At 42.0% G+C, this 22,685-nt stretch overlaps 1 protein-coding gene and 1 long non-coding RNA gene across 5 annotated transcripts in view; one reads left to right on the top strand and one right to left on the bottom strand.

Moving 5' to 3' along the window:
- Window positions 1-4,299: 4,299 nt before the first annotated feature.
- LOC309539570 lies at window positions 4,300-9,872 on the bottom strand. The gene is made up of 2 exons (XR_014222863.1): window positions 8,500-9,872; window positions 4,300-6,258 (listed from the first exon to the last, which is right to left on the bottom strand). It is a non-coding gene; the product is annotated as an uncharacterized lncRNA (long non-coding RNA).
- Window positions 9,873-10,216: 344 nt separating this feature from the next.
- ADCY5 (adenylate cyclase 5) overlaps window positions 10,217-22,685 on the top strand; it is a 189,597-nt gene continuing 177,128 nt past the window's right edge. For 2 of the 4 annotated variants that reach the window (XM_082235102.1, XM_082235101.1), the window contains exon 1: window positions 10,217-13,051. In XM_082235102.1, the coding sequence (XP_082091228.1) occupies window positions 12,047-13,051 (1,005 nt within the window). In that variant the 5' untranslated portion in view covers window positions 10,217-12,046. The remainder of the gene's footprint in view (window positions 13,052-22,685) is intronic. The other 2 variants (XM_082235103.1, XM_082235104.1) reach the window with 2 other exon arrangements.

Genomic DNA, 22,685 nt, shown 5'->3' with positions numbered 1-22,685 from the left:
TGTAAAATCTGTAACAGCTTGGCATTAAGCAGCAGCTTATAGTCAATGGTTAGAGCTTACATTGTAGAGAAAGTGTGAGTACACCTCCATGATATAGTTTTGAGGGAGAACAAGGGTTTCACATTAACCCGTTAATAATAATAATAATAATAATAATAATAATAATAATAATAATAATTTATTATTTATACCCCGCCCATCTGGCTGGGCCTCCCCAGCCACTCTGGGCGGCTTCCATAAAAACCAAAAATACAGTAAAATATCACACGCTAAAAACTTCCCTGAACAGGGCTGCCTTAAGATGTCTTCTGAATGTCAGGTAGTTGTTTATCGCTTTGACATCTGCTGGAAGGGCGTTCCACAGGGCGGGTGCCACCACCGAGAAGGCCCTCTGCCTGGTTCCCTGTAGCTTTGCTTCTCGCAATGAGGGAACCGCCAGAAGGCCCTCGGCGCTGGACCTCAGCGTCCGGGCAGAATGATGGGGGTGGAGACGCTCCTTATGCCCTTATATGAATTTTCCCACAGAACACTACCATTCTAGGCTATGATGGTTGCAGGTTGAGTATGAGCCTTGCAAGTATAATTGGGCAAAGAATCTTAATGTTCCCCATGTAGGTAACTTTGCATATGGTATCCTAGGAAAAGGTAAAAGCTATGATATATAACTGCATTATAGGAGCCCAGCAGGACAAAGCAGCAACGCTCCTGTAATTATAAGGGCTTTAGGTACACAGAGAGTGGTTGTCTCTTGCTTGTGCTCAGCATTCATCTTCCTGGCAGGGAGGGAATCGAAACAAACTACAGAGTTCTTTACCACTAGCCAGATGCTGCTTCTGGTCAAGTAATGTCCATCAGTACAACTTAGTTCTGCCAAAATCAGCTTCTAACCTTTGCTGCAGCACTTAAGGGCTGCTTTACATTGTCTGTGGCAACAAATTTCATTTATTTGTGATTCACATCTGAAGTCTGTCCTGCCTCCCAAACACATATACTCACTATCACAGTCATGTGGCTGAATGCACACTGTTATCACATGCACAAATTTAACTGTATCCTAACTTTCTTACAAGGACTCGGGTGGCACTGTGGGTTAAACCACAGAGCCCAGGACTTGCCGATTAGAAGGTCGGTGGTTTGAATCCCCGCGATGGGGTGAGCTCCCGTTGCTTGGTCCCAGCTCCTGCCAACCTAGCAGTTTGAAAGCACGTCAAAGTACAAGTAGATAAATAGGTACCGCTCCAGTGGGAAGCTAAACGGTGTTTCCATGCACTGCTCTGTTTCGCTAGAAGTGGCTTAGTCATGCTGGCCACATGCTGGCAACCCCAGAGTCGGCCACGACTGGACCTAATGGTCAGGGGTCCCTTTACCTTAACTTTCTTCCAGGTGAAACAGTTTCTCAGGTCACTGCAGTAGTCCTTTGTCCAGTTAAATATTTGTGAATTTGTGTAGAATCAGTTGTGAGCATATTTTGTAAGCTGCTTTGAAAGCCTCTCGGGGACCATAACGTAGGTTATAATTTTTAAAATAAATCTGACTATAGCTTGGTAAGACATACTTTTTTGGCATTTATGTGAAGTTCTGCCCCAAGTTGCATAGCTCTTTGTTATTAATTTATGCTGGTCCAAATTCTATATTCTTGGAGGGTTCTGGGCACACGTTCCTTTTCAAGCACTCATTTGACCAGAGCCTCTTAAAACTTTTGGCTCTGTAGCCGTTACTTTTCCATTCCACTTCATTCTGTCAATAGTCTGCTGTGTCCCAGTTTTTCTGTGCTTTCCCAAGATACAAAGGTCATTTGATCTTCTACTGGTAAAACTCTGCTTTTGAGGCTTATTGTTACTATCACACACAACAACCTATGTCTAGTAAAGCACAAGAATTGCCATCCGGTTCACATGACCAGTCCCAGTTTACACATCTTTTTACCCTTAAAAATCCTCAGTATATCTTTTTTCATAAAATGTTGGCTGTTATTAAATGTGTGAATGAGACATTTTCTATATTGCCACATCACCACAGCTTCATCCTGCACCTACAGTACTCTTGTAGCATTTAAAGGCCTAGTTCCCAATAATACTTTCTGTGCAATCATTTACCTAGACACAATCATGGCTGAAGATCAGTTAGTAAGAAACTGTGCATTCAGCCCAATTTATATATTTAAATATATAAATATTACAGCAATGCTGTGCGATGAAGCCATGGAAAAAGAACTTTTCTCTGCTGTAACCTTTTGGTCGTCATATTTCTGTAAAACAGGAAGGTGAAACATTGCTCGGTTAGGTTTACCTGTTGCTATACCCAAGGCCTTGCTAGTCAGCTTGATGTGTACTTGTAACAGTTTTGTATTTTAATATCTATTACTTCCCCTCCCAAAATGGATTGCTCACTTGGTATTTACTTCACTCAGTCTGTTCAATTTCCTATCCTTAGCATGGCCTCTCCTCTGTGATACACCTTAATTGTAGAAGAGTTAATCTGATACCTTTTTACGCCACTCATTAGCAACACTGTGAATTGGGAAGAGTTTGAGCACAACCTCCAGACAATTTGTGAAGGCCAGAAAAGTTGATGCGGCTGGATGTAGATTCTGATACGTGGGTGTAGGGAGAGAGAGATGCTTGAGGCAATATAGCTTTTTGATAGCTTGCAGATGTCGTAAAAGCTAGAGAATTCAACAAGCTTTATCCTGAGAATTTGAGATAGAATTGGCCCTTTGAAGTGAAAGTGGCCATAGGGTGAGAAATCTAATAGATAAATAACCTGACATTTAAATAATGTTTAAATTAAATTTAAAGTTCTCTGTAAGCTTTAATAATTTACACAACATACTATGGGCCAAGATTATTTGTAAAAGATAGTGGAAAACTAGGCTTCTAGGGCAACTAGTTGCTGCTAAAACGATCAGACATGCCCCTTTTGAAACTATGTTGTGGGCGAAGCCCAGTTACTGCTGCCGACTGCTTCACTGACTCAGGATGGGATATTTAAGCCATACTCTTTCCATACTGGTACATTCAGAACTGGCACTGTGGCAGAGAGAGTTCTGAGCTAGAATTGGTCGTATCAAGCTCACTCTAAAATGGTGGACAATCAATTTCAAATTAGAAGTTTATTTGTGGAGTACATATTATACAGTCCTCCAGTTCTTACCGTTAGCTGTCAAACTCACTTCCTCAAGGTACTGCTGTGGAAAGCTCCTCTGCATAAGGGGAAGGAATTGCAACACTCATTTTCTGACATCTATTGGTTGGGCTTCTCACTGGACTATTCTCACAGACTTTTCACATTAATCCTGGCACAAATAGATGAATAGAAAAGGGGGTATACCCAGCCAGTTAAATGGAAAACAAATGACTAATCAATGGAAAACTTGTACCAGCAGTCAAATATGAAAATTAACCAGAAGCAGTACTAAAAAGGAAGTGGGATCTCTAAGATGAGACCAATAAATTGAAGAGTAGAATTATTAGACCTCTACTGTTTATGAGGTGGCATTTGCAGTTTCTGTGCACCAGGTCCACCTGCCTGGGTTGTTGCACATGTGTTCCAGTAATTCATGGATAGATGCTGCCTGCTGATACGGTTTGTAGCTGAGTTTTTACAGAATGTTACTGAAGAATCAGCAAATTACTCCTGCTTTATTCTAAAGCTGCCTTCTCAAAATGCATGTAACGTTCTGATGAGTATTTTTAATTAAAAGCATCCTCAGGAGGCAATTGGAACAGGGGAATAGTATGCGGGAAGACAGCATTTAACCTATGCCTTGCAGACTATTTTGCGACTAAGAATTGCTCCCCTCAATTTCCCTTTCCACTTTAGGATGAAAACATGCAGTTACCAGTTTTCTCACAGATTGGATGAGGGGGCAGGGGGAAGCAGCAAGGGGAGAAAATTAATGAACTTTTTGTGAAAGAGTTAAGGAGGAAAACATTTGTTAAATGACTACAAGGTGTACTTAGGTTTCCAACTCAGACTTGTTACCAGGACTTGAATTATTTACGTGCTAAGTCAAAAATAGTTTTCCAGTGCCTTAGACTATCACAGGAGGTAGAGCAGTGTAGTAAACAAAATAGAACTGAAATTGCTGCTGTTGCACTACAGCCTCTCAATCAGGCTGAGCAAACAATGGTAACTCGTGGGTCAGTGAATGCCATGTGTGTGCACTGCTGATTTTCTTGTGCACGTGGATTGTTCCCCAGCTCATTGACTGAAAAGGCAAGCTGGTGGACTTAGGTCTCTATAGGCATGTCAAATCGTTGTAGAGTGCCTAGGGCATGATCAGTGTGATTCTGAGACTACCTTACAAATGACTTATTTAGGTTATCTGTATTCCGTGTACTGTATGTTTCTCTGAAGATAAAAATCCATGGTAATTAATAGATCCACTTCTGTAAATAAGCTCCCTTTAAAAAAGAAAGGAAGCATAAAATGAACGGTCCCTAAAGTGAGTTTTGTCTCTAGTCTGAAAGTCTGCATAATGTTTATCTGAGTTGACAATGTAACTATTAAGATTACTTGCCTTATTCTTAATTCCTATAAAGACAATCTTTAGAATGTGAATTAGGACAGAAGTATTGACATTTTAATACACTTATTACTTCGTTCATAATGCAAGATTCCCTGCCCCCCCTTTGATTAGAAATGAACACTTAACTTTGAAGTATATATTTTCAGATGTACTTTACCAAGTTGTTCATGGAGCTGTGTGTGGAGGGGGTGTCAGCCTTTTTTATATAGCACAGAAAATTCCTCACATTGTGGTTATAAATTTCTCTTATGCATGTATGGCAAAACCTTAGCATATTTGCTCACACCATGGTGGTCTGTGTGGTGTACATAATATCTACTTAAACAAGGTATCTAGTAGCTTTTATGTGTTAACTTTAGTTCCTTCGAAGTCTGGAATTACATTTGAAGAGACTACAGTATTGCTTACCACAAGATAAAAATTTCTTGAGAAATCCTGTTGCAAAATAAATTGCACATATGGCACATACTTCTATTAAATAATTTCATTTCACAAAAGAGGTCGGCATTTGTGTGGGTCAGTTTACAAAGTTATTGTTAAGTTTCAGATAATTCATTGGTACATTACTGGGTTTTTATGCATTGTCATCTTATGGAATTTGATAAAACGTAATCTTTTGTACTTTTTCTATGTTGTAAAAAAATACTATTGTTATTTTATAAGTAATTTACAATGTACATGTTTTCACGTGTTTTGAAATTTAATATTACTGGGGGCTCTGAGAGAACTTTTTATGCATGTTTAAAAGATATGCGTACCTTATATGTAGAGAAATGGTTTCTATGTATATTGTATTTGTGCAGCCTCCCCTCCCCCCAACTATTGCATTATGAAATAAATTAGTTGTGTCTTCCTACACATGGAGTACTGGCAGTTGATATTTAAGCACTGTAGTCTAAAATATTATGAATACTCAGACTAAAGATGTGGTATGGTAATAATTTTCTACATCCATTAAAGGCAGAGTATTTATGTCGTTTTGTCAGTTGTGGGGTCCTCATGTGAAATGTTGAAACCAGTACTTCAAAGGCCTTATAGTTTGTAATAGAAATTATTCATCCTAGTAAGCAAACTGAAGCTAGGATGTTTACCATGTGCTCTTCTTGGTGTACGATGGTGATGATTCCGCTTATTTGTAGAAGTGGCTTCTTTTAGCCTCCAAATAAAAGCTATATGTGTCAAAATGCTTAGATAAAAATAAGGCACTTCTACACAGCAGTTTATTGGGGACTTGGTGCTACTCATGAATGGAGGTTTTGTACAGTATCCACATGATTACTATTATCAAATGAGCAGCCTATACTTTTTTGCCATTTAACCCAGTTTTCACCCTACCGTGGACTATCTTTTAGTATAAAAAAACTTATTCATCTGCAGTCTCTGCTGGTGTGGAAGCTCCTTAGGGTCTGTTTGGTTTTTGGCAGGTGGTTTGTCTTGCATGTGATGTTTTATTAAGTGTTCTGTATCTCCACAACCCCTAACTGTTGCCACCTCCTCTTTTCTGACAATGATTGTTTCCCTGATATAGTCAAATTCTTGAAATTAGGGGATATCCACCCTTAAGAAGGGTTGCCACTTCTTACGCAGCAAAAAGGAATCAGCTGCAAAATCTGGGTATGGTCTGCACATGCATGAGACTACCATGTTGCCAAAGCCTAGCTGGTCTGGTTTTCATCCATGGCTGAATGAGAGGCCACTTGAGAACCACAAGTACACTAGGCTGGGTTCTGTGATGTCAGGAAAAAAACAACAAGAAACTGCATGCATTTTCCATGAATATAATCTTCTAAAATCATCATAAATATTACACAGATAGAGACTCTTACATTTTTCATGCAGACGAGGCAGACTCAGTTACACCTGACCAACTGTTCACTCCCAAATGTTGGTAGTATATTCCTTCCCTTCAACTTCTGCAACATGGCTAGAGACAAAAACGGGGTGTGCCAGGGGCAGATCGGGCCAAGTGTGCCCATTCTCCCATGCTGTGAAATGCTCTTCCATGACAGATTTGGCAAGTATCCTCTCTGCCAACCTTCAGAAATCTCTGTAAGATTTTTTGTTTGTGTTAACAGGCATATTCAGTGTTTTAAACTTTCTAAGATGAACCAGTGATTCTTGCAATTATTCTGAATTTTTATGGGATTTTATGCTTCTGGAAATTTTGTTATACACCACCCTGATATTTATGTGAGAGGCAGTTTATAATCTGTTTTATATATAGAAATGAAAAAACCCTAACAACTCATTTCCAATGATAGGAAATTGTAAAAAGAAAGACCTGGAGAAGGGGGTGGAAGAAGAAAGGAAATATATCACTGCTCTCTTTTTTTCTGCCCCATGACTCACTGTACACCTTCAGATCCTATACTTTGTTTCTTCCCATTCCCGTCCTGTTCCCCACTACTCTGTTAATCAATTAAATTTGCAGATAAGACAATTGTTCTGAAGCAGAAAGTACATTTTCTTTGCTTTTTAGGTGATTCATGCATGTGTTGTAGGAGGCATTGTCTTGTGAAATGTAATTTTTAAAAGTAGTAAAATATAATACATTATAAAATTGCTGCCTGATTAATTGGTCATATTTTAATTGATCAGCATGTTAAAGATATTAATATAAACATGAGAACATTCCATGTATGCTTAAACAGCTGATGCAAGAACTTAATTGGTATAAATAAAAGAGACAAATAGCTAAAGCCACATTTACTGTGGTTTTACTTTGCAAAATGTATATCCTCTTCTAGGTGCTGCAGCAATGTCTTAGGATGCAATCCTAACCACTGTCACTATGTGGAATGGAGTGATGGGGCCTCTGCTACATCTGCAGCCATGCAGACGGTGGGAGGGAAAGGGGGAACAGGTAGATTCCTACACTGGCCTGGATTTTAACCTGGATTTCCTCATACCTGGTCTGACACTTTTAACACTTCACTACTCTATCTCTTCCAGGTGTTTGGTTAACTTTTGTGGAAGGGGCAGGAAATGAAAATGCTATTTATTAGAATGCTGGCAATACTACTAATTAGGATGATGGCATTCCTTATTAGCTGACACTTCTCAGTTTACTGTATCAATTTTTTTGTTATGAAACTCCTTGCCTTCCTCAGTGACAATGTGACCCATTTCCATTGCCACTATTGTCTTAGAATACATTTAAAGCCTTGTAGTTTGGTATAATAGGTCCAGATGTGTGATAGGCACAAACATTGGAGAAAGGATGAAAGATTAAGCATAATTATTTAATGGAAATTATGTACATTAGAGAATACTGATATTTACATTGGAGTTTTTAATGTTTTTAAATGTAGCTGACTACACCATCTAAGTGGCTTTTAAAGGTAAAGGTAAAGGTACCCCTGCCCATACGGGCCAGTCTTGACAGACTGTAGGGTTGTGCGCCCATCTCACTTAAGAGGCCGGGGGCCAGCGCTGTCCGGAGACACTTTCTGGGTCACGTGGCCAGCGTGACAAAGCTGCATCTGGCGAGCCAGCGCAGCACACGGAAACGCCGTTTACCTTCCCGCCAGTAAGCGGTCCCTATTTATCTACTTGCACCCGGGGTGCTTTCAAACTGCTAGGTTGGCAGGCGCTGGGACCGAACAACAGGAGCGCACCCCGCCGCGGGGATTCGAACCGCCGACCTTTCGATCGGCAAGCCCTAGGCGCTGAGGCTTTTACCCACAGCGCTACCAGCGTAAGTGGCTTTTACCTCAGGCCAAATTCCCTAAACCTCCCAAGCTAAATTCCCTCACACACTGGTCCAGCTACTTGGTATAATACACTTCTGACTGACCCAAAATCTCATCCATGTTTACTTCTGGGAGCTTGGACAGTTTAGCTGACTTTAAAAAAACAACAGTACTTGTGTAGTAATCTTCAGATAGGACCATTATACAAGGCAGCATTTTAGCCTAAACACTTGTGATAACGAGCTTAAAACTCAGGCCTCCATAATCCATGTTCACCTCAGTTTTCTCTGCCTCTCACTTCCCTCTTCAGCTGTCTTCCCACACTGCCTTTCCCAATTGACATTCCTCACTAAAAATCATCTGATTGACAGTTAACTGTCCAGAACCTCCAACCATTCAGAGTGTGTTGTCTCTCAGACAAATCAGAATTAATTTATCTTATCCAAGCCTTGTCTAAAAACATTAAAAGCAATCATTGTATTTTTCTTTCACCAAGCAGGTTCTGCTAAACAGACCTTAAATGGGAGCATAAGCCCAAGGCCTCAAACTTTATACTCTGACATCAACAGAGCTCACTGAAATATTTTTTCAAAGCACAAAACATAAGCAGACAATCCTATCCAAATAATTTCTCCACATGCTCTAAATGTTGTAACTCTTATTATTATTATTATTATTATTATTATGAGTTGTGGGTGCCAGGATTTGTGGGTGCCAGGTTCTAAATTCTTGAGTCTTGGTGTTAGAATTTATCTAATGTTAGAGTGTTACAACTGGTGGTCAGACGCTGGATTTAACAAATTGTTAAAATACAGGCCAAACCACTTTCCTGTGTTCAGGAAATTGCCTGAGAGAATGGGCAATTCACAAAGCAAAGACTCAGGGCCTGAGAGCAGATGAGTATGAGCCCCTCTTTCATCTGGGAAAGAGTTTGCAGAGACAGAGCAGGGTTGAGTTTTAGGATTGCAGTTGGCTGGAAAGAAAGTTGGCAAGCCATGACTGGTCATTTGAATCCAAAGCTGTGGGGGCTATGGGATAAGCAGGACTCTCTTAGGGTGTGAATGCTGTGAGCCCCTCCATGGTAGGCTCAGGTTGTATATACAGTATGTGTAAAGAAAACATATATAACATATATCATAAAGACACCGCAGTCTCGGCTGTGCCTCATTTCCAAAAGGAAATAGAAACCCTGGGTAAGTGCCTGAAACCCCTGGACTCACACCACTTGGATATTGGGGTAGCAGGTAGTAATAATAATAATAAAGCTAAATGGTAGATGATGCTGGGGATGCTTGATGCAAATTTATTTCCTTGTCTCTATATGGAACTGGCTAAATCTTGAAAGAGATTTGAAGTTTGACCAGAACAAACAACTCCTCTGGCTCCCCAGCTAAAAAAACACACAACACGAGGTAGCACGTGCTGTGAAATGCCCCAAAACCGCAGCTGCCAGTCAGAGTAGGCAATACTGGGCTAGTGATCTGACTCAGTAAAAGGGAACTTCGTATGTTTATCCACGCAGGTTGCTCCTCATTCAGCCTAGGTGGGTATTCTAGCTGAGTTTACAAACACAGAAATAATACAATCAGCGTAGCAACAGTCCTTAGGCAGGTGATTCCTATTCCGCCCTGCTGTGATGAGGGCGCTTTCCTCTAAGATCCGGCTCAGCGGCAATGCCCCCGAAGGAGTTAAAACTACACCAGAGGAGGGCCCCTCCCCAGCTCCTCGCGCCCGCGGGAGGCGGCCATTCTTTAATTATTTATCTGACTCTGATTTTCTTTGCAGATGCCAGCTGCAGCCGCGGCTTCCGACATTCCCCGCCCTCCTCCCTCCTAACTGGGCAACCTATTGGAAGGGAAGCCGATTCAGCCGCCCAGCTCCCTGGAGCCCGCGCTGTGGCGGAAAGCGGCGGCTGGTCGCCAGCCAATCGGGTCGAGCGTGAGGCGGAGCCATGCCGGCCAGTAGCTTCTGTGGAAGAGGGGCCGTACAAAGCCTGGTTTTGAAAGGGGCGGGTTGCCTCTCTCCTGCAAAGAGGAGCGTGTGAGGCAGCGAGCGCGCGCCGGGCCGGGTGAGGCAGACGCCGCCGCTGCAGCTTCGCTGAGGGGAGCCGGTCCTGTTATCTGCTAGGAGAGGCCGAGGCGGCGGCGGCTCTTCGCGGGAGGTGCCGTTTCTCTTTGCAATGAGCTGAGGACCACTCTTCTGGCTGGCTGCAAGGGGCACAGAAGGCTGCCCCCTCCACACCGCACGCCGATACATTGAGACCCAGTGGAAGCAGCAGCAGGAGGAGGAGGAGGCTGGTGGAGTGTGCATAAGCAGTACGGAGTCAGCCTCGGCGGGTCTTTTTCCATCCCCTCCCCTCGTTGTGGAAAAATTTGTGTGGTGCTGTGGGATTCCCCCCACCCGCTTTGTTTTTGTATTTTGCATCGCTGCTTCGGCGGGAGAGCGAGCCGTGCTGCTTGTTGCTGGCCCCTGCAGTGGAGACAGCGCATCCTCGCACGGAGGCAGCAGTGCAACGTCGGCTTTTTGGCGGATGACTCCCTCCATGGATCTGTTCGCTGGAGAGATGATATAGACGCAGGAATCTCTCCTCTTCTGATCACCCACCTGCGCCTCTTCTTCCCCTCCCCCACCTCTTCCCCGCCGTCCTTGATTTGAATCACCCCGTAGATCTTGTTTATTTTTATACATCCCCCCCCCTCCCATGTGCCATCCCAAGGGCAAGCAGCACTGCCGTCCCAGCAGCCTCAGCAATCCCACCCATTTGGTTCATTCGAGCAGGGAAAAGGATGATGCCTCCGGCACTCCAGTCTCCGATTTGAGTCGAGAGCTTGCAATAAATACATTTAACTCAAGGCTTCGAGGGCTGCTGCTGTATGCCATTCCTTCCCCATTGCAGCAATGTCGTGATCGCCTTGAGAAGGAAGAGCCGGGAAAGAGGAGTGTCTGGGAGGCTTGCTTGCTTGTGGTTCTCCAAGCCAATTTGTAGGGCCACCTTCCTTAGATAGGAGGGATCAAACGATGACCCAGCCGGCTTCCCAACGCCTCCAGCGCTGCTGCTGTGGCTGCCCTCTGCACCACCTCTCTAGATGACCAACAAATAAGCAGTTGCCCGCGGGGCAAAATTAAGAATGACGGTACTGGGTCGTTTTGCTCCGCTTCCTGGAGAGCGTTATCAGCGACTGAAATATGCAGCCTCTTTAGGACCTTTCTGACCAGCAGGTCCCTTTTGCGGCGGCAGGATCGCCTTGACCTCACAGAGAGAGAGGAATTATCGTGGTGGCTTTTTCCCTGATGATGCATTTCGACTGGAAGGTGGTCTTTGCTTAAGGTGCGGGAGAAAACAAAACCCCAGCTGCCTCCATCAAATTGGTTTTCTATGCATGGAAGTCGTGTTTCACCAAATGGCCAAAGCACTGGGGACTTGTGAAAATGACAGAGTGGGAATCCTCACCAGAGTTCCATAGGTAGGGGAACTTGCCTCCCAGCTCTCAGTGGATCTCTTTAAATTCCGGTTGAATTTTTTTTTCTATTCCCAGCAGCCTCTGGAGGGAAGGGGAATTCAACTGGCTGGCGAACCAGTCACCTTAAGGGTTTGAATTCCTTTATCACTGAGAACTTTGTTTTATTTGGACTCGGCCAAGACTCACACACACACATGTCTTTCCTCTGCTGCACCTTGCACCATAGGGTGAGAGAAACTGCTCAGAAGTGTTGGTTTTTCCTTGCTATGAGTGGAATTCCTTGTGATTTTATTTCACTCCCTCCTACTCCTTTATAACTTGCCCCCACAATCCCTCCCCCTTCTCTTCTGCCTTGGCAGGGCATGTCCCGCTCCAACAGTGTGAGCCCTCCGGGGTTTGCAGCTTCTGCTGTGCCCAGGGGTGGAGGTGCGGAACAGCATCGTTCTGCCTGGGGAGAGGCTGACTCCAGAGCCAATGGCTATTCCTATCCTCTTTCTACCAGGGCCTCAGTAAAAAAAGCTTCCCGTATGGAAAGCAGGTGGAGAAGTGATGAAGACTACGAGTCACCGAGCAGCAGGAACCACGGGGTGAGTGGCTGCAGGATGATGAGCTTCAGGTCCAAGTCTGCCTGGCAGGATCATGGTGTTGACAAGAGCCAGCACTCTCGCCGTGCAGGAGATCCATCGCTTGCCATGAGTCCTAGACGCTATGGTGTGGAGCAGGGTGAGGTGCATCCACGCTGTGTGGAACTGGGGCTAGAGGAGAAGCGGATCAAAGCCAAGATTGATGAGTTGGAGGAGGAGGAAGAACTGGATGGCGAAGGGCGGTCTGAGATGGTCTTCTCCATGGGCAGCTGCTGTGGTAGCTTGCTGCAGATCTTCAGGTCAAAAAAGTTTCAGTCGGAGAAACTGGAGCACCTCTACCAGCGCTACTTTTTCCGTCTTAATCAGAGCAGCCTGACCATGCTGATGGCAGTGTTGGTTTTAGTGTGCCTGGTCATGCTGCTCTTCCACACCGTTCACGGCTACTACCAAGTGCCCTATGTGGTGGTGCTGTCCTTGGCCATCCTGCTTATGGTGGCTCTGGGTGCCATCTGCAATCGCAATGATTTCCACCAGGACCACATGTGGCTCATGTGCTACTCTGTCATTCTGGTGGTGTTGGCCGTTCAAGTGGTTGGCTGCTTGCTGATGCAGCCCCGAAGTGCCTCGGAGGGCATTTGGTGGACTATCTTTTTCATCTACAGCATCTACACCTTGCTGCCAGTCAGGATGAGGGCTGCGGTCATCAGTGGTGTGGTGCTGTCTGCCATCCATCTGGCCATTTCTCTCAAAGTCAATGCAGAAGACAAGTTCTTATTGAAACAGGTAAGGCTGGGTTTTTGGATGCTTTCACAGCTTCTGGTTGCTAGTACAAATTTGGACTTGGTTCAGTTTGAGAAATAGTTGTTTTCCTAGGAATTATGCAGCTACCAGCTATTATTGTGGGGACTTGATTTATTGATTGCCCTGAAGTGTGAAGCAGTTATTAATGATGACGATCCGTGTAATCACCTGAGTTTCATTCCCAGTGTTTTTCATGGCTTCACACTGAATGATATTGTTTGCCTTGAAAAAACAAATGTTAAAAATATGTTTACTGTTATGTGCCTGAAATTCAGGACTGATTTCACTAGAAATCACAGAGAAGTAGAAATAAGGATTTCCTAACTTGCTGCAAAATTTAGCTTCTTATTGCTGAAGATATAGATTAGAATAGTCTAGCTACTTATCTGCTTTGTAGCAATTAAAGCAGCATGGGAAGGTATCCTTACTATTTACTATGGGTAGTATAGAGTAAAAAATATATATATTGCAATGCACCATTGTCAGAAATGGCATGTTTTGGATAATGCATTTTTGCATTGAACCTGAAATTCCTGCCTCTGCAGTGCTTGGGAAAGAAAGAAAAACTTCTGTTTAAATATTCTGCATACCAAAGCTTCAGAATTATTTTTTTCAGCAACCAAGTACCCCAGGGTTGTCTTTCTGTTTAGTAAAAATAGCAGTTTCTGTGTGGAAGTGCATGTGCACATATGGGTTGCTTGTAGCTTTAAGAATACTATTTTCACTTTAAAAGTTGTGTGCTGTTCTGATGGGTAGGCATTCACTTCATAAAGTTAGGAAGCAGGTGTTAAGATTACCCTGTTGCAGTATTGACTCTCCACACACAACTACAAAAGGACATGTGAGTTAATATTTAAAATACTCAGTAATACATTGGTTGGATGCATTGTACATAGCTCTTTATGTCCTGAGGAGGTAACATTTGAAATCTGCATACCTGGACCTGCATACATATTTACTGCCTTGGGTGCAAAAAAATTCAAAGTATCCTGTGAGAAATTTCTCCTTAAACATGACTAGATTATATTTTGCTGAATACTGCTTTATTTGCAAAGTATTCATTCACCTATGATTGATTAGCATTCAACCACAATTGTATAGATAAAGTAACTGGTTTACAAATACTTTGGTAAGAACCATCCATGGGGAAGGGGGGGAGAATCTCTTTCGGTAGAAAATTGGAAGTCCCTTGTGCTACATTGTATGAGGAACCCAACAAAGACATGTGCTGTGTGTTTATATATCCATTACTTTAGGTTTTGCTGGCTTAAGCAATTTGGGATTGTTTTATTTTGCCTCCATCACCTAAAGAGAACATGTAAAATCTTCCCATACCTATTATTCATGGACATTGAACAGGCACATCCAGATTTCTTACAAGCTCATAGCTAAAAGCAGCAGCTGCAAGCCATCAAATCCTTGGTTCAAATCTCACCTCAGTTATGAACTCATTATGAAACTTTAAACAAGCTGCTAAATCTAACAGTTGTGGCCCTCACCCATCAGCAATATAAGAATTATAATACTGGACTACCTCATAGGATTGTTGTAAAGTTCCTGGATAATTGGCTCTCATTTATTTACTTCCCCATTTAGTACAAACATAGTTCGTACTAACATATAAAGTGGTAAACTATGGTGACCTTCTGAACCAGAGTAAGAACTGTTCTGAATAGGAGGAAAATAAGTTTATCTAAATGAATAAAGCAGTAGTGAAGGAAAGGAGGGGCTCAGGGGGATTGCTGGGCAGCACGGGGGTGGGGCTGTAGGGAGACATGGCCTTTGGTGGGTGTCTCAGGCATTGCAGGGGGGCAAAGCCACTGCCCGTCCCTCAAAACATCAGGTATGGAACTTTTGGTGATTTATTCCCAAAAAAAGCTCAGAAATGGTGGCGGCTTCCCAACTGGGGTTGCTATGCCACTGCATAAAGAGAAGGGACAAGGGACTGTGCAAGCCAAGACTGACCTTTTAAATGACATACTGCATTTTGATGTTACCTGTGAACCTGCCCAATGTATGTGAAGTATGTGAAATGCTTGAAACTTGCTGTGTAAAAAATAAGTGTTGCTAGCCAGCAATAACCTGCAGCTTCTAACTATGAAAATGTGAGCCATCTGTGCTATAATTTAGTGAACTTTTTATTAGGTTATTATTTAGGTTCATGCTATGGAACAGGTCTTCAAATCTAAGTCGATTTTTTCCACACACAAAAAAGGTTTGTAACGATATCTATTGTGCGTTAAGGCTGTAGGCAAGAGCTTATATTTAGAGCCATCTGATACTAAAAATCCATATCGGCCACTGCCTCACAACTGTTAGCAGGCATTTTTGTTACCTAGGCTGTAGCTTGTTACCATGGAAATCTAATTTTTCTTTGACACTGCCCCACTGATGCATACATTTCCTTTCGTTTTCTTTCTGGTTTGTGGATTTTAAAAAGCGTGGCGATGGATAAAAGCCAAGTAAATCAAATTATTTTCATGCCTTTCAGCTGCTGCTATTTTTGTTCTTCATTTCATTCTTTCCTAATGAAATCCTTATTGATAAGTTGCTTGTTGAGGGGTTATATTGCTATTGATCAGTAGTGAAACTAATGGCTGATGCTGCAATCCTTTTCACACAGTAAGGCCCGTTGAAATCAATGGGAAGACATGCATAGGATTGCACTGTGAGTGGCTAATAGCTGTGGCTTTATTTGAATCAATGGTTATATCAAGAACAGGTAGGTGTGTGTGCCCCTTCTTTTAAGATCCTGTGATTACACAACATTTACAAAGACCTCTAAAGTTAGAAACATTTGCATCAAGCATTTTATTTTTCACTCTTGCTTTATTATCTAAATCTACCATGTCCCCAAGAATCTAGTGTGTCATTGTAATAACATAAATATAAGGAGGGAAACTCTGACAGGATTCATTAGTCTTTATCATAACTCTTTTTTTTCTTTCTTTCTTCAAAATTCCTTGCATGTTTTTACTTCAGGAAGAATCTCCAAGTTCACATCAAAGTTCACTTTAGGTGAAAGCTCAGTGGCAGCACTAAACATTTCATCTTTTTCTACCTTTTCATTGTTTGCTGCTCCACAGAATTCTACTGGAATACAATGGGTGGTAATCAACCCCATTTACATGAATGGTCCTAAGTCAGTCATGGCCATTAATTTATATGGGTCTATTTTTGAATATGACTGGATTGTATTCCATGTTAATGTGTATGAGGCAGATTCAAAGCTTAACAGGCTCTTGTACAGTACTGTTAGTTCTTTTTATGGCAAGATTATTTTTGGTGCAGCGCTGAAGTATCTAGGCATGCATCTTGAAGGATGGTGCCAATATATAGTTCACTGAAAATTAAAATGCACCACACACACCACTCTGTTCCAGGGCAAAAGCAAAATATGAAGGCACTACTTGCTTGCTTATAAGTTTCTGTGTTATGGCCATATGCTTTTTTTGTGCGATATAGGAATTAACATTAATCTAATATTAGCCGTTGGTGACCTAGAATAAGGTTGTAGTTAGAGAGTCATAGCAACTGTACTTTTGCTGCTTCCCCGCCCATTGCGTTTTTATTCTAGCCCTTTTTCTTTTCCAGCAGAGTCCTGATAACATAGTTTTCAAACAGCTGCACCATCATGTGTCTTTGTTTTATAATTATTCTCTGATCCAAGCTAGGCTCCCAGCTGTTTAGACCTTTTAACAACAGCTGTGTTACAACAATACTCTATTTTAACGCTCTCTGACCTTGAAGTCTGAGAACAAGCTACATGTGGTGTCTCTTCACCCTACAGGCTTGCATTAATTCAACATATTTGATCCAATAGTATGCTGAGTAGTTTTACTATGGGTGTAATAATAGCCTGCTTGTCCCTTCATGAATGGATGGAAGCATGCATGTGGGTTCACATGTGCCACATGCAATCTGTAAGTGGTACATCATTCACACATACAACTCCCTCCAAGAAAGCTTGTCTCTGTTTTGGGAAAGAGTGAAGCTGCCTGTTCTTTCCAGTGAAACATCAACTGACATTCCAGATAACCATCTCATCAAGGTGCTGCTTGTTGAGTAAGATCTAATTGGATTGTAGTGTTGCAGAATAGCCTTAATAGTAACACAGCCATGGTTCATAGACACTTCCTACTGCCTGTCTATTTTTGCTGATTAGGAATCAAAAATCTGGTTTTTGTCTCACTTGAATTGTCTTTTTATGCTGTAGGCCAGAGGTTGCCAACCTTTTTGGGCTAGAGGGCACATGTGGACTTTTGAGAGAGTGCAATGGGTGCCAGTCCTAAAATGGCATAATACGAAATGACTGCCACACCTAAAAGAGCAGAAAAAGACAAAGTATGTTGTGAGCATCTGTTGCCCCATTTATGCATCGGGAGGGTGGGGGGGATATCTATATTGCCACTGTTACACCTGCTCACAGAGAAAAACTCTTTGCACCTCTCCACTGTTCAGAATGGATGGCAAGGTGGGCCATCCAATATCCAGGCACCCAATAAAATGTGGTATGTTTAAGGGGGCATATTCAAGGCAGAAGAGGCTGAGGTAGTGCAAACAGGAACTGAGCAGGAAAAGCATTTCTTGTGGCTTTTTGAACCAATAATTACTTAGGACTTTTGTGAGTGTCTTAAGAAGTACCGGTGAGCACACTGGTGCCCTTGGGCACTGTATTGGCAATCTGCATGCCAGAATTGAAGTTCCTGTCTTAAAAAGATGTGTGTCAGGGAGGGGAGGGACAGTCTGTGATGCTGTGTAACAGAAATAGAAGTGTCATGGTGTGCCTTATTTTATAAATGTTGAACTGAACTTAATTTACTGCCTACTATTAACTGTGGCAAGAAAAGCTCTAGAGTTGGCATTCAGCAGACCATCTGAATATTGTCAGTTAATCACCTATTTGTCTCTGGTTAAATACAGAGAAGCCAAGATTATCCTTCTGCAGGAAGCAAGCAGCCTGTTCTTTTAATTGGATCGTGGTTTTATCAGATAGGAATGAGGGCTTCCTGCTATCTGGTGGTCTACACATATTCTTCATTGTGATCCCTTGCTCGGTAGTAAAACCCACAACCACATTTAATAGCTGATCTTTGTCTTCTAAACTTTTTATAGTTTAAAACAAAAATTGTAGTTGTGCAACCTGGGTTTTCTTCCCCCAGAACAGTGTCTCTGCTGCGTCTCTCTGCTATCCTCAGCAATGTCTCTGTGTCTCTGTATGCAAAGTGTTTATCTGTCCCCTATCTGTGGAATGTGTGCCTGCATGAGTGTATGCACGTTTTTGTCATGTGATCTGTGGAGGAATAGCCAGTCCTTAATGGAGCCCTGAGAGAGGTTAGCCACCTCTGCTTTAGAACATATTAATTTCATTATTTCACAACTGTTGATTAACCTTTGCAGTTAGCATGTCTTTCACTCTCTGTTAGCATTTTGCTAAGTTAATTCTTTAAATACTTGGTAATGATATTGTCCTTTGAACCCAGCCTTCCCCCACCCCACCCCCGGCCAAGCAAACATGCTCACTGAAAACTGACCCAAATTAATTGAGACACTGAAGCATTGTTCACTTGCCAAGTCTTTAAAAGGGAACATCATTCTATATCTGAATGGATAAATGATATCTTAAAAATCTGTTTATAAAGGGCAATTATAGATACAAAAGTCTTATGAATGTCATTCTCACCATCACATAAAATGAGCTCGTTTCTGCAAGCTCACTACAGAATAGCTTGTGCTCTTTGAATTTGATGACTAGGGCACAGATCATAGAACCAAAGAGTTGGGAGGGACCCCAGCTGTCATCTAGTCCAGCCTCCTGCAATGCAGGAATACTGCCCACTGCCATACCTGGGTGGACACAAACCACCAACCTTTTGATCAACTGCCAGATGCGTAGCAACGGTAAAATGCATTCTAGATCATCCCAGAATCTGACACTGAAAAAGATGGCACATCTAGAATGGGTGACATTGGTTCAGATATTACTGTAAATCATAGTTAAATGTTATACATGTGAGCTTCCTCCTCCTCCAGTATAGCCATTTACATTTTCAAATAATTGCCATTTGTCACTTTGTTCAGACCATGAGCTACAGTTTGTGTTTTAACTATGCCTTATCTGAACAATTCATGATTATTAACCATGGCACAAAGTTGGCTTGTTTGGTTTATCTACAGTTTAGATTGGTTACAGTTTATCTGTATTCATACATAATTCCAAATCACAGTTAATTGAGAATGGAAGTATATGCTTCTGATCTCTTCTTTATAGCTGTGTGGGACGGGGAACACACAAGCCCAATGATTCCTGCATATCACAGGAAACTTTGGTTTAGCTTTGCATGCAAACCCAAAAACGTGAGCTTCATTGTCCAAATGGACATTCTTGATGGGTACTGGTTGTTGTTGTTGTTTTTGCATAAGTAAGTGAAACATAAGCCGTATCTGTTAAGATCTCTTTGGCCTCTATTTTTCTCATTTTTACATCTTATTTTTCCAATTTCTTACCGTTTCTGCATTGAAATGTTAGCCTGTGGATTGAGGTTACCTTTTAAAATGTTTTGCATGGTGCCTAATTTTTTTAGTTCCATGGGAATAATAAATAAATGTAGTAGCAGTAAAAAATAAGTTATTGTAGCTTTCTGACTTCAGCTGCAAGAAAGTTATTGTCTATTATTTATTAGCAATTTTCTGTAAACTTTAATAATTGGTTTATTGCCGCATCACAAACAAGGCTATTTTTTATTGAACCTGTATTATGTTTAGTTAGCTCTTCAAGCAGTAATAGAGAAAATTGTAGCTGGGATAAGAGTACCAAGGGCGGAGGGAAGCAATACAGTGGTACCTCGGGTTAAGAACTTAATTCGTTCCGGAGGTCCATTCTTAACCTGAAACTGTTCTTAACCTGAAGCACCACTTTAGCTAATGATAAAACTTTTGGTTCAACAATAATGTGTTGACATCTTATTCTTTTGTAGCTAGTCTACAATAGGACTGCTATTGCCTCGTTTTGTTTTCTCGATGTGTAGGAAAATGTTTTCCATTTTCAGCAACGTTTAGCTGAAACTCTAACCGTTCTTAACCTGAAACTGTTCTTAACCTGAAGCACCACTTTAGCTAATGGGGCCTCCCGCTGCCGCCACGCCGCCGAAGCACGATTTCTGTTCTCATCCTGAAGCAAAGTTCTTAACCCAAGGTACTATTTCTGGGCTAGCAGAGTCTGTAACCTGAAGCGTATGTAACCCGAGGTACCACTGTACAACTGTTTGGGGAATATGCACTTCGGTCATCAGGGCATTGCTTAAATGAGTTAAGCTAACAAGTAAAATTTGCCTTCTTATTTTACTTTGTAAATTGGGAGTGACTTTAAACTTGTTATCGTTTGCAGCTTGTCTGGGTCTTTTTATAAAGCTGGAACAGTTCTGGTATGTCCCCCCCCCCTTGCCTTGGTCAGTTCAACAACGGTTTCTTGAGTGCCTGCCATTAACTGTGCTTGGCATGCAATTAACGCAGGAGATTTTATTTGAACATTGTAGACTAGACCAGTTATCAAACAGTTGTACTTCTTGGTTGCAGTACTGATGATGTGCTAAAACTGGTCTGTGTTAACAAGTTCATGAGAATCTAGGCAAGAGACAGGACTGCTTGTCTTCTGTGGTGTCATGTCTTGTATCTGCATCTGCAAAGTGCGTATAAATGTTGGTCACTTAATGGCTGCAGCATCAAGTGGTGACATGTGTGAATGTGTCATGAGCCTCTGCATGTATATGAACAAGTTAATCCATTGAGAAGTGGCATATTATGAGATTCTATAGAATCACTCAGCTAATGCTCAAAGAATTAAGCCTTTTTTTTAAAAGGAGAAAATAAATGGTTAGAACTGCACATTCACAAACTGTTAGAACTGCACATTCATAGTTCATTTTTTAATAATCTTAAAAAATGCAAGACTTCATATTTTCCATATAGGCACTTGTGTGTGATTTGTGACCCACCAAGCCAAATGCAGCCCATCAGTTATATACGGCAATTCCCCAGGGCATTACAGATGCCCTACTTTTGCTGACTGCAACTGCAGAACCTGAAGGGAATGATTCAGACCCTGCCTCTCCACAATGCATTGTGAAAAATCATTTTTTAAATTCAGTCTGTATTAATTTGCTCCATTGGGAATATGGACAGTGACCAAAAGCCAGAGCCACAACTAAGAGAGCTTAGCATTTCTTAAATACAGTGCTTTTTTTTCTTGGGGGAACACAGGGGTACTCATTCCTCTAAACATTTTGTGAATCTAAATTTGGCCTCATTGAGGGGCAGTATTTCAGTATGAGTAGGAAAAGGAGAGTACCCCCTAAATATAATGGACAAGTGGTGAAATATTGTAGATACCTATTTAAAACAGTGAAAGTATGATTCAAAATAAACAATGCGTTAGATTAAAATGATTATAATACAACAGATGAAATTACTACATTGAGGCTATAGCTATTAGCCGCTTAAGATGAAAAGTGAAATATAAGAAAGCAAACATCATTTTAACACCTTCCCTGCAGTCCAGCTAATTTATGAGCAAGAACAGTGAGAATGTTCACTAAATCAGGGATGGCCAACTCCTATGAGACAGCGATCTACTCACAGAATAAAAACCTGGCACTGATCTACCCCTTTTTTTGGGGGGGGGGTTGAGGGCAAAGCTGTTAAGATTTTAGTCCCGTGTTTTGGGGGGGTTCAGGGCAAAGTTGTTGAGCTTTTTTAGGGAGAACGGGGAAAAGTCGCTCACCTAATTGTCACTGATGAAACAATGAAACAATCAGCCTCACTGCAAAAACTCCTTCTGTTCTGCAGATCATGCAGCAATGGAACACGGGGCAAGGGGGCAGGGCAGGATTCTATCTATTTTAACTTCTCTAAGGAAAGGGAGCCAGCGATAGACCGCAGTCTACCAAAACCTGTTGGACATCTCTGCACTAGATTATAGAGGCAGAAAAGCATATCGAAACAAGAAAGGAAAAGTTACTTGAGGAGTGTATATATTCCCTTTACGTTGAGAGAGACTTGGGATCTTTGGTGAGTAATGAGTTTAAAAAGATTGTAAATTTGTAAAATATTAACCCAAGGTGTCAGAATTGTCATGGCTTGTCCATGACGATTGGAAGATATTAAAAGATAGGCTACATTTTTCTTATATTGTTGCTATGTGAGCCTATTTGTAGCCTATTTAAGGCATCTCCTGGAAGCAGACAAGCTTGCCTGATGAAATGCAAAAAGCACAGACCCACTCTCCATCTTCCAAAAACACTAAGCCATGATAATCGAACATGTGACCCAAGAGCCGCATGCAGCCCTCGAGGCCTCTTTCCGTGGCCCTCAGAAACACTTGGTGCCCCCCCCCCCGCCAGCCCTTGTTCTGCCTTTCCAAAGCCAGCTAAGCAAAGTGCTGGGTTTGAGGGCTCTCACAGTGTCCTTTCCAAAATCTAGTTAGCACTTTCCCAGCTTTGAGGAGCAGGTGAGAGGGTTCTAGGACCTTCCAGAGTCTCAGGCCTGCTTCCCAAAACCCTGTGCCTTGCTTAGCAGGCTGTTGCAGTCCATTTGGTATGTAAGGCTGGACCACCCTGCA

This window comes from Podarcis vaucheri, assembly GCF_965113315.1.
Source record: "Podarcis vaucheri genome assembly, chromosome: 1".
Classification (NCBI taxonomy): domain Eukaryota; kingdom Metazoa; phylum Chordata; class Lepidosauria; order Squamata; family Lacertidae; genus Podarcis; species Podarcis vaucheri.
This window is presented reverse-complemented; position numbering and strand designations above follow the sequence as displayed.